The 11,368-nt window shown below is 41.1% G+C and overlaps 1 protein-coding gene across 1 annotated transcript; it reads left to right on the top strand.

The window, feature by feature from the left end:
* The first annotated feature begins 337 nt into the window (after nt 1–337).
* Nucleotides 338–10,345, top strand: TRHR (thyrotropin releasing hormone receptor). The gene is made up of 2 exons (XM_061447527.1): nt 338–1,545; nt 9,938–10,345. The coding sequence occupies exons 1-2, from the start codon at nt 754–756 to the stop codon at nt 10,343–10,345; spliced, it is 1,200 nt and encodes a 399-aa protein (XP_061303511.1). The 5' UTR covers nt 338–753.
* The last annotated feature ends 1,023 nt before the right edge of the window (nt 10,346–11,368 follow it).

Below are 11,368 nucleotides of genomic sequence, written 5' to 3'. Positions count from 1 at the left end.
GGCTGGGGTATGTTTCTTTCTGTAAGGTTTGAAGGGACTCTTATGGCTCCCTGAAAAGCAGGAGGCAAGTGTAAATTGCCATCACTTTCACAAGGACAGGGGCACAGGGAAAGTTGGAATTTTAGAAAATGATGTATTTTTGCTGCCAGTCAATCTCCCCTTTGTCCGTGGGTGAATCAATGTGATCAATACACGAGATAGCTGTATGAGACAGAGAAGGAAAGCAGTGTGAACTAGAAAACCTGTGGGGCTTTACAAATCACCCTCCTTTCACCTCCCGCTGCTGTCTCCACCCTCGGCATGTTCTGACTCCTCCTGGAAAACAGTGATGCTGGAGTCTGCCTGGGCTGGATCAGCTCAGTCCCGTACAGTGCTTTAGCCAGCTGGCAATGCAGGAAGGCTCTGCTTCCCCTGCTGCGGCCACCTCCTCCTCTGCAGGGGGGAAAGCTCCCATCCCTGTGTTTTCCTGAACTCCTCAAGCCAGCTATGATAAAACAGCTTTTTCAACCTGTGCAAATGAGCTGGAGTCTCAAAGGGCTTAACTTTTCTGGCAATTGGATTTGCAAAGACTGAAAGCCCAGGTGCTTTTGGGGGAGTGGAGAACAGTGAAGGAATGGGGCTGTGACTACATGGAGAATGTGCTCTGGGGCTATGGCTCACCCATGCTCTGCTCTACTCACCCTTTCACAGGGGACCATGGAAAACATTTGCTGAGACCGAGTGCTGGGCAGAAGCAGCAGTGGACTGGTGAAGATGGAGAATGGCACAGGAGATGAGCAGAACCAAACTGGGCTGCCATCAAGCCAGGAGATCGTTACAGCTGAATACCAAGTGGTTACCATCCTCTTGGTCCTCCTTATCTGCGGACTGGGCATCGTGGGCAACATCATGGTGGTTCTGGTGGTCCTCAGAACCAAACACATGAGAACTCCCACTAACTGCTACCTGGTGAGTCTGGCTGTGGCAGATCTCATGGTGCTTGTGGCTGCAGGACTGCCCAATATCACAGAAAGCCTGTATAGATCTTGGGTGTATGGATATGTGGGGTGTCTCTGCATCACTTACCTCCAGTACCTAGGGATCAATGCTTCTTCTTTTTCCATCACTGCCTTCACCATTGAGAGATACATAGCCATCTGCCACCCAATCAAAGCTCAGTTCCTATGTACTTTTTCAAGAGCCAAAAAAATCATTATTTTTGTCTGGGCTTTCACCTCTGTATATTGTATGCTCTGGTTTTTCTTGCTAGACCTTAATACAGTAGTCTACAAAGACATTACTGTTGTGTCCTGTGGCTATAAAGTGTCTAGGAGCTATTACTCTCCTATCTACATGATGGACTTCGGCATATTTTATGTTTTGCCAATGGTATTGGCTACTGTCCTCTATGGCCTGATTGCTAGAATACTGTTCCTGAACCCCATCCCTTCGGACCCAAAAGAGAACTCTAAGACATGGAAGAATGATGTTGCTCATGAAAGCAAGACTGTGAATTCCAGGATGACTAACAGGAATTTCAATAGCACTGTTGCTTCTCGAAGGCAGGTAGGAACAGTAGTTTGAAATGGCTTTCTGAGACCTAAACCCCACTTGTTTCAGAGATCACCGGTCTAAACCTGTGGGAGGGGGTGTATTGAGTATATGTATCTATTTATAAATATGTACATATTCTTCCTTTTTGCTAAATAGTCAAGATGAAATTCTGTGATACATATATACATACATAAAATACGTATTTTTCCTGCCTATTCATTATTACCTGCTGCAAGAACTAAAAAACAAATACTATTTTATTTCTTATATCAATTAGGAAGTATCAATAAAGAATGAAGAATTTTTAACCATAGTTTCTTTTTATTAAGCCTGTTAGTAATCCTGACAAATATACAGAGTGACTCAAGTTATTTTTGAGATCTGGAGGCAAAAAACTAATCCTGGAGTTTAGGAGACTGGGGGGTTTGTCCTAGCTCAGGCACTGGATCACTCTGCAAACACAGTTAAGTGGTTACTTTTCCTGTGTGTAACTCTGCTGGTGAAAGTCTACTTAAGCAAGTCTGTATGTAAAACTGCCTTCTAAATGCTAAATATCTTTGTTATTCTGTGTCTCATAAAATAGCTTTCTGTATTGATGCCTCAAACCTGAGGCATGGGTTTGACTAGCTTCTTTTAATATTTTTAAATATATATGCTGTAATGAGTAATTATACAAGTAGACTATAGTAGGCTAATTTATGGCTATTTGCAATAAATCAGACTGCATCACAGTCACACAGTAGGCAGCAGGTAGCACTGTCAGGTGCAGTGCTGAGAAATGCAGGGCACATCACTTCCCAGCAGGATCTCGGGAGCAGACTCCAGTGGGTCAGGCAGCTTGATGTGAGTGGTTTGGTTCACAGCCCTCAGCAGTCCATTTGCCACATGGGATGCTTCTACCTCCTTGCACTGTGCAGTTCCCTCCGGAAGCAAGGCTGAGCTGTGCACCCTTTCAAACCAGCTGGGTGCCCTCCTTCGGTGACAGGTTGAACTTTATATTCCTTCTTATCATGTATACATTGCTACGGTTTAATGAGAGAGACCATTTTCCCTTGTTACAGAGGTGACACTGACCTCAAAACTTAACTGAGCTGCCTGCTAGAGCATGGAGCCCTCCCAGAGCACATCAACTATGCTTTGAAATGCATAACTGAAACGCGTGGGCTAGGTTATATTTAATTATGTGTCTCCAATTAAACTGTTAGCCAGAGTAGATGTGTTTAATCTTGTTTTTCTTTGTCCATTAATTAGTAGAAGAACAAGATAATCTGCTTTCCAAGTTCTCAATATCACTTTAGTATACATGCTTGATTACATATACGTGAAAAAAAAGATTTTTCACGTTGAGCATTGCTGAATGTGGATACTGTTATATTATGAAACCTAAATGTGAGGATTGCAATGTGATACATTGCAATGTAGATTGCAATTGTGGACAACTGAGGATGCAATTGCCTTCTTTGAACTGTGCTTGCACTACAATGATGGAGTTGCATACGATGTCCAGCATGTGATCTGTAGAAAAAGTTGCTGAAAATGTGGTGTACTCTTCCTATTTCTGTGGCAGTTCTCATATTTACCCAAGAACATCCTACAGAATGAAATCTGTGCATGTTCCTGTGGTGGGATTGCTCTGGCTAGCATCCAAACATCCACCTAGCTGCATGCTCATTCTTCAACCCTATGAAAATGGGAAGGAGCAAGAAAGCTCATGGGTCAAGATAAGGAGAGGAAGATCAGTTATCAGTAGTTGCCATGAGCAATGCAGACTCAGCTTGGGGGAACTTAATTTATTGCCAATTTATTGCCCCTTGCTATAGGCACGAGTTAGACTCAATTGCTTCCATGAGGCAACTGGCACCATAGGGCCAGGGAGTGTTGTGGTCAGGTTGCAGAGACTTGTCTCTGTCACTCTTTCCTTCTCACTCTTTCCCTCTGTGGGTCTTCCATGGGCTGCAATCCCTTCAGGTGGTGCCAGCTTTGCCAAGGAGCGCCTCCTCTCTGGCTTTGGTGCTCCCTCTCCTGTTTCTCATTCTTTTGTTCTCTTCCCGCCTCTGCAGCATTTTTGCCTTTTCATAAATATGTTTTCACAGAGGCACCACCAGCTTGGCTAATGGGCTCATCTGTATCCTGTGGTGGGTTTGCTGGAACTGGATGGAACCTGCTCAGGGAGGCCACCCATGCAACTTCCCAGCTCGGACATCGAAATTCAATACAGTCCCACTGAGTGATTATGGTTAATTATTATTATACTTAACCTACTAAGAACTCACATTTATATAATACACCAGAACACAACAGTAAGTTAGATAGCTTTCTTCAACTTTCATGAAGGTTTAAATCAGGGAATTTCATAACCACTTCTGAAGAGGATTAATCCAACATGGCACTATGTGAATTGGTTTCTCCATGTAAAAAAGCTCTCTGCCCAGGGAGGAAGCAAATATAGAATAAAATAACCATTTCCTTACAACTATGGAGGACATCTACTTAAGATGGGGGAGGGGTGGGAAGCTCAGCAGTGAGATAAACAGAGTGGGAGGTGGCTATTGCTGAAGGAGAATAGATGAACCACATTCAGCTTCATTAGAACAGGTATTTTCAGTCTCTGATCTAAACAGACATAACACCAGCACTGAAAGGCAAAAAAAATAGTTGTCAGGTGCTCAGAGGACTTTTGTTTTCAAAACAGAAAGGCAATTTAGAGCATTCTATGACTTAGAAAGAAGGCTTGGGATATATTTTATAACAGTGAGTCAAGCCTATTTTAGCGTATTTTTGATGGGAGGTGCCTAGGCATGAGTTCTGAATGAAGCTATAGCACATCTCCAATGAACAGAAATCAGCTCTTCCAGGTATAAAGTGGTCCTCTACTTACTTATTCCATTCACTGCCTGCACCCTTCCACCCACAGGATTTAAATGTCACTGAACTAGTTCCAGGAAATATTTATTTCATTACAGTGTTTGGGAAGCTAAGAGGAACAAAATCTGTTTACTAAAGAATCAACACCCCCATATCAAGAGCCACCAATGGACAAAGCCTTCAAAGTACTCTTCAGGCCCTGAAGTTTTTATTCAAAGCACTGAAAAACAAAACTGAACAGGGAAGACAAGCTAAGAAAAAAAATGCAAAAACAAATTAAAAAAGAAAAACAAACAAAAAAAACCCCACACACCAAAACCTAAAAACCCCAAACAACCCAGGTATAAAAATCAGTCCTTTTTTTTAAAAAAATGTTGAAAGAGAGGGAAAGGCACAAAGAAAGCTTTATTTTCTCATAAAATATTTCCGTTTCCAACACATTTTTGCTTCACTGGACATCTGTTAATGCTGATATTGGACAACTACTGAAATCATAAAATATTTGTTTACACTGCAAACTACAACTCTACCAAGGAAAGAAGCACCAATAGATACCCATAGGATGTGCCAAACTCCATTCTTATATCCACCTCTGAAGATCTACATGAGCGTGGCTCTTGCAATATTTTCTGTTTTACAGAGCTGTAGTGGATAGCAGGGTGTGGTAGATGTATTAAAAATTTAGGTTTACTAAAGAAACCCAAACAAACTAGTTTTATTGACAGCCAGGCACTCCTTTATACATGGAGTATACATTTCCAATTCACTTTATAATTTCCATCAGGCTCCTAGTGTCCCAGAAGGCACAGAAACCAGTTCCTTCTGCCTCTTCTTTGTCAGAAACTAAATCCACTCTTTATGGAAAGGAATAAGAGCCATTTACTTCCTTTGCAGAGCTTTTCATCAGCCATTACAAGTCAGTAGGTCACACCTGACTTTGTCCTGAGGGAAGATCTCTGCCAGAATAAAGCAAGATACTGGTATGCTCCATCTTCAGAGGCATCAATCTGTGCTCAAGACTCCATGCAATTAGGCCCTGAGGAATCTAACAGTGTTACAGTTCTTTGTAGTATTGAAACATGCAGTTAAACTTTCAAGCATGTGTTTAGTTTGTGACTAAAGAAAAATCTTAAACATCTATTAGGTCTGATGGAGCTGGTGATGACTGCGTTGGATGGGCTTTCATCTGTGCTTTGCATAGAAAATAACTTTGCTAGACTGAAGTTCATATACAGCACTGAGTAAACAATGATATAGTTCTGGTGTATACATTCCCTCAAGTTGAACAGGAGGGAAGTTGAGAAAGTACAGTTTTCCAGCACCCTTCGGTTGAACCCAGGTCACAGTAGCTGAAACTTCAAAGCTCAAAGGAGGAAAGATCAATCAGATTAGAAGGTGACATCATGACAAAGAGCCTCTCTTAAGGCCAGAGAGTTTAAAGTCCCATTTACGTGATTAAGAGACAAGGAAAGAACTTCAATGCTAAGATTTATTTAACAACTGTGTGATCATTTGTATAGATGATCACAGGTCCCAAGGAAGTGAATTGAAGTTGATTTTTACTCACTCACCAGAAAATACAGACTGAATTCGGAGCAGTCCAACTAAAAATATAATTTGAACATGTAAGGAATCCTGGACCTCATGAAGCACTGGGAAACTCTAATTGTTGTCATGGAACTAGGGTAAAAACTGCACATAGTGGCAAGAAAGACTGAATATGACCCAAAGGATCATGAGCTAAGCAGGGACTTCCTCCCAGATTGCTCAGGACCTTAGATTAATGAAATTTCCCTCCAACACTTTGTTATGATTTCACAGAATCAGTGGGGCTGGCAGGCACCTCCGCAGATCATGCAGTCCAGCCCAACCCTACTGGTAATACAGAACTCAGTGGTGCTGTGGTAGACGGAAGACATCTGGCTTGCTAGCCTACTAGGTAGCTGTTCTTCTGCCACTTTAGTTTCTCCATTGCAGTTGCAAAGGCAAATGCAACAATTGGATATTTTATTTTTCAGGCATGCATATAATTACATTAGCCTACTAATTTGTGTCTTTGCTATTCCAAAATGGCCTCTTATTGGTACTTGCAAGCCATCCATATTGCTGTTTCCTGAAAACACATTCACTGACTGTATCCTAATCAAAATGAATAGCAATTGAGCAAACATTAACTGCAGTTACAGGCATTTATGGCACATAAATAGTAATGTGTGTTCATAAATTTGATCTGAAAAAAAACCACAAGTGCCTGTATCAAAGGTTTGGCCAGATTATCCATAATCAAAAATTGCAGACAAACCAAATTCAATATAATCAGCTCATTGCCTCTATGAAGCAGCAGTTCATATTTAACTTACATTCACATACATTATAGTGTCAACTTAACATGTGCCTGAAATAATTCTTTAGTCTTTACTCACAGTCTTCCTTTCAGTATCTTTACACCATAAAGTACCATAAATATAAAAAATAAATTTCTACACTTCTTTTTCTTTTTTTTTTCATAAACAGCACCACCCTTATAGCAGCTATGAGCCCAAACATTGTCTAGCTAATGTGCTCATGGAATCACAATCTGAGCTATGTGCTTCCTTTTCTCTTTGCTTCCTTTTCTCCCCCATATGCTACTCCCCTGTCCAGTTCGCCAAATCAGATCCTGGTTCTGGCTGTGTTGAACTCTCCCATATTTCCATTTTATCCCACCTAGTTCAGTCAACATATCCCAAATATTTTTTCTTGTCCATCCATAATATGAACCCTGAATTAAATATTTGCAGGTAGATTTCATACTTTCTCCAAAGGAATTCCTAGTTTCCTCAGGCATCAAGGACTGTGAAAAATAAATACAGCCTTAGACAGCAAACATGTTTGCTTATACTTGAGATGGGATCCATCTCATTTAACATTCACAGAATCACAAATATCACAGAATCACAGAAGGACTGAGGTTGGAAGGGACCACCAGGGGTCATCTAGTCCAACCTCTCCACTCAAGCAGGGTCACCTAGGGCATATTTATTGCTCAGGATTGTGTCCAAACAGATCTTTATCTCCAGTGAAGGAGACTCCACAACCTCTTTGGGATCCTATTCCAGTGCTCAGTTACCCTCACAGTAAAGAAGTTCTTCCTCATGTTCAGGTAGAACTTCTTGTGTTTTAGTTTATGCACATTGCCTCTTGTCCTATCACCTGGCACCATCAAGAAGAATCTGGCCTATGCTCTTAACACCCTCCCTTCAGATAATTATGTACATTGATCAGATCCTCCCTGAACCTCCTCTAGGCTGAACAGGTCCAGCTCCCTCAACCTTTCCTCATACGAGAGGTGCTTCAGACCCTTAATCATTCCAGTAGCCCTTGACTGGAGTTGCTTCAGAAGCTCCATGTCTCTGCTGCACTGGGGAGCCCAGAACTGGACACAAGTCCAGGTGAGGCCTCACCAGGGCTGAGGAGAGAGGGAGGATTACATTATGTATATCTCACAAAGTTAGTTGCTTAGTCCAATCAAATTATCTAAGACCTCTCCGCAGTAGATTAAAACAGGTAGGTTACCCTCTAGAGAAAGTCCTCTCTTAGACACTGAGGCAGTACAGGATTACCTGCCCTTCATAGAAATCCCTCTGGTCTCTCACAGTAGAGCAAGCACAGATTCCAGCTTGCAATGCAACATACGTTTTGTTTGGCTTACATGGAATACTCAATCATATCACTTGGTTTCACTTGCAATGATATTATATACAGACCATAACCTTTTATTTATTTAATCTTCCTTATTGTACAACTTCTTTTGGATTGCAAAATCACAGACTGGCAATTGCAATATCTCTGCATTGCAATGAACACCACCAAGAACAAGAATAATTATAACGATACTATTACATGCCTTTAAAACACCAGAGTGACTCTATAGCACACTAAACGAGTAAGTATGACTATTACTCTTAACTATCAATCTAAGAAAGATTAGTATTCAAAGGAGAAGGAAGCAACTAGTGAACTGTTAGTACCATGGATGAAAATGTCTTGTAAAAGCATTTTCCTAGAATGACAAGGTTTTGGAGCAGGAAGGAAACACAGAATACTAGTTCAGATGCAAAATATTGGAAATATGTTTAGACAAAAAAATTTTAAATGTTTTTCAGAATGTTCTGAGAAACCAAAAGACAGGGCTTGAAAAATGGTTGTGTGCAGGCAGGAAGACATTCAATTTCAAGCACTTCCTAGTATTCCAAGTACACTTGAAATATGGATTAATATGGATTTGTTCAACGCCTTTTAATCATGCTTAACTGGAATGTATTTATGAGTGATTTTAGTGGAGCTGACTGTCCCCTTGCAAGCAATTGAAACTCATGATTCTCAACATCTATCCTTTCTGCAAGCAATGAAATTATAACCTATACAACCAGAATGTATGCTGTGGTTACAGGAGTTGCTGTTTCATTGAATTGTAACTTCACATACCCAGTAAGAAGGACTAAACTGAAGGTAAAAAGTTCTTTAGTCTGTCAATAGTCAACAACAGTTTTATGTCAAGAAGAAAGGGAAACAGTAAAACACATCCCGGTCAAAAGAAGCAGTTGTAGCTCACCAAAACCAGTGTGAATGATTTTCAGTTCATGCACACAAAGTTAGCCAAGTCATCTCATGACTTTGATGAGGCCGTGCCACTGTACTATCCCAGTGTCACATCTCACTGTACTTTCTACCTTGTTTATTAATATCTTTCAGAGTTCCTTTAATGTAGAGACTAGGAAATACCATATATATTAGAATTAAGAATTAAACTATATATAAAAGAAAAAGTCCTTTTACAGTGATGGGTATTTTCTCTGTATTTTTATTATTTCTTGTTCACTACATTTCAGCTATCCTGGGTATCCCCAAAGGCTGTTTTTTTTTTTCTTTATTCAAATCAAATTCACACAATAGGTCAAAGTTCTCATAATGATCAAATATTATTGATTTTTTTTTTTTCCTGGCAATGTAAACCTTAAATGACATTTCAGAGTAAATATCAAATAATGAAGATCTAATTAAATATTGAGGACTTGAGGAATAGAAATAGATCTAATTTTTATTTGCATTATTTTTGGCTTTTGGAAATATTTTTAGTGTGGCTGTTAAAGCAGATAATCTAAACAGGTTTCAGGTTCAGTTACTCTACAGACTATACTAGTCTGCAGAAGGAGATCTAATGTGATTGAAACAAATGGCTTTAGACCCCTTTTTTTTCCATTTGAATTAATACCTCCTTCCAGCTTGAGAAGTTGCAAAGTCCAAGGTCTACAACAATTAGTTTATTGGAATGTCACCTGGAAAGAGTTATTTAACTAGAACTAGGAAGAATTTGAAACCAGGTATTTTTGTCCTTGTTACTGTAGAAAGCCTTTCTTCATCAAACATTGATGATGAATTTCCAGCTGGAGAGCCTGTCTATAGTTTTACGTTGGCCCTAGAAATGTAGGAATGCACATGTTCCTTCCAAGATGAGTTCTAACCCACCCCTCTTCTGTCTTCCTATGTGTTCCCCCAGGTTACCAAGATGTTGGCTGTGGTTGTGATCCTATTTGCATTTCTATGGATGCCCTACCGCACGCTGGTTGTGGTCAATTCTTTTCTCTCCAGCCCCTTCCAAGAAAACTGGTTCCTGCTATTTTGCAGAATCTGTATCTATTTAAATAGTGCCATCAATCCCGTAATTTACAACCTCATGTCCCAGAAATTCAGAGCAGCCTTCAGGAAACTCTGCAACTACCAGCAGAAACGGGAAAAGAAACTGGACAATTACAATGTGGCCCTAAATTATAATGTCGTCAAAGAGTCTGATCACTTCAGCACTGAACTAGAAGATATTACTGTCACCAATACCTATCTGTCCTCTGCAAAACTGTCCCTTGGCAACACGTATTTATCATCTGAGGTAACAGCTCATGTATTTTAATGTTTTGTGTAGAATTCTTATGAACCAGAGCACGTTCATGTGCACAGGGCTGTGCTGGGCTAGCTCTCAGCTGAGACCAGGGAAGGCTGTCAATGACAGATGATGGACCACCAAACAGGGCATGGCGGGGAGGAAGAACTGCCCAGCTCTGGAAAGTGATGCTTTCAAAGTGCCTTGTGCCAAGCACGACATGAATGGGAGGATCTGGGTATGGGGAAGGATGACGAGAAGCATGCAGGTTAAGCTTTACTCCCTGATGAACACAGGGCAGCAGTGGAGTATCAGAGCAGTGCTTGGGCATGGTGTCTCATGCACATGTCTGGCAGGAGGGTGGGCATTGGTGTCTGAGCTCAGCGACTCCTCCTTGTGTGCTCTGGCTGCCCACAGGAAGGCAACAGGGAGTTTTCTTGTGCCTCACACCCTGGCTCCTGCTTGGGGTTAAATAGCCCAGGGCCACCATGCAGCTGGTGCTAAGAGAAGACACAGACCTCCTCCACACCAGCATTCTGGTCTTGAGAATGCTGAAAGTCACATCCACCTCCATGCTACCTGCCCCATCCCTGTGTGTAGCACATCTCTCTAACCCAGCTCTCTTCTACGTGATCATAGAATCATAGAATAGTTAGGGCTGGAAAGGAACTTAAGGTCATCTAGTTACAACCCCCCTGCCATGGGCAAGGACACGTCACACCAAACCATGTCACCCAAGGCTCTTTTTACACAATACTACTTAAATGCTTGTAAACCTGTACACCTTAGCTCTTACCATACAAAATATCCACAGAAAGGCTTAGCTTTTCATTTCCTTTTGCACATGATATGAAAATGAAAAATATTTCTTTCTCAGTTTTTTTTCCCTCCTTATTTTCAGGCCTGAGGCCCACCTTTGGATGCTGTGTTCCCACCAAGCTGTATGAAATGTAAAGCCATTTCTGGTCACACAATTGCAGGAGTTACCGTATATCTCTACACACCTGTCTGTGTCCTAGAAGGAAAAGCTGCATCCTGGGGAGCAAAAAGAAT

Source organism: Pezoporus flaviventris, unplaced genomic scaffold (genome assembly GCF_033815535.1).
Source record: "Pezoporus flaviventris isolate CSIRO_AGI_PZ_B2104156 unplaced genomic scaffold, CSIRO_AGI_Pfla_v1 ptg000007l, whole genome shotgun sequence".
NCBI lineage: Eukaryota > Metazoa > Chordata > Aves > Psittaciformes > Psittacidae > Pezoporus > Pezoporus flaviventris.
This window is presented reverse-complemented; position numbering and strand designations above follow the sequence as displayed.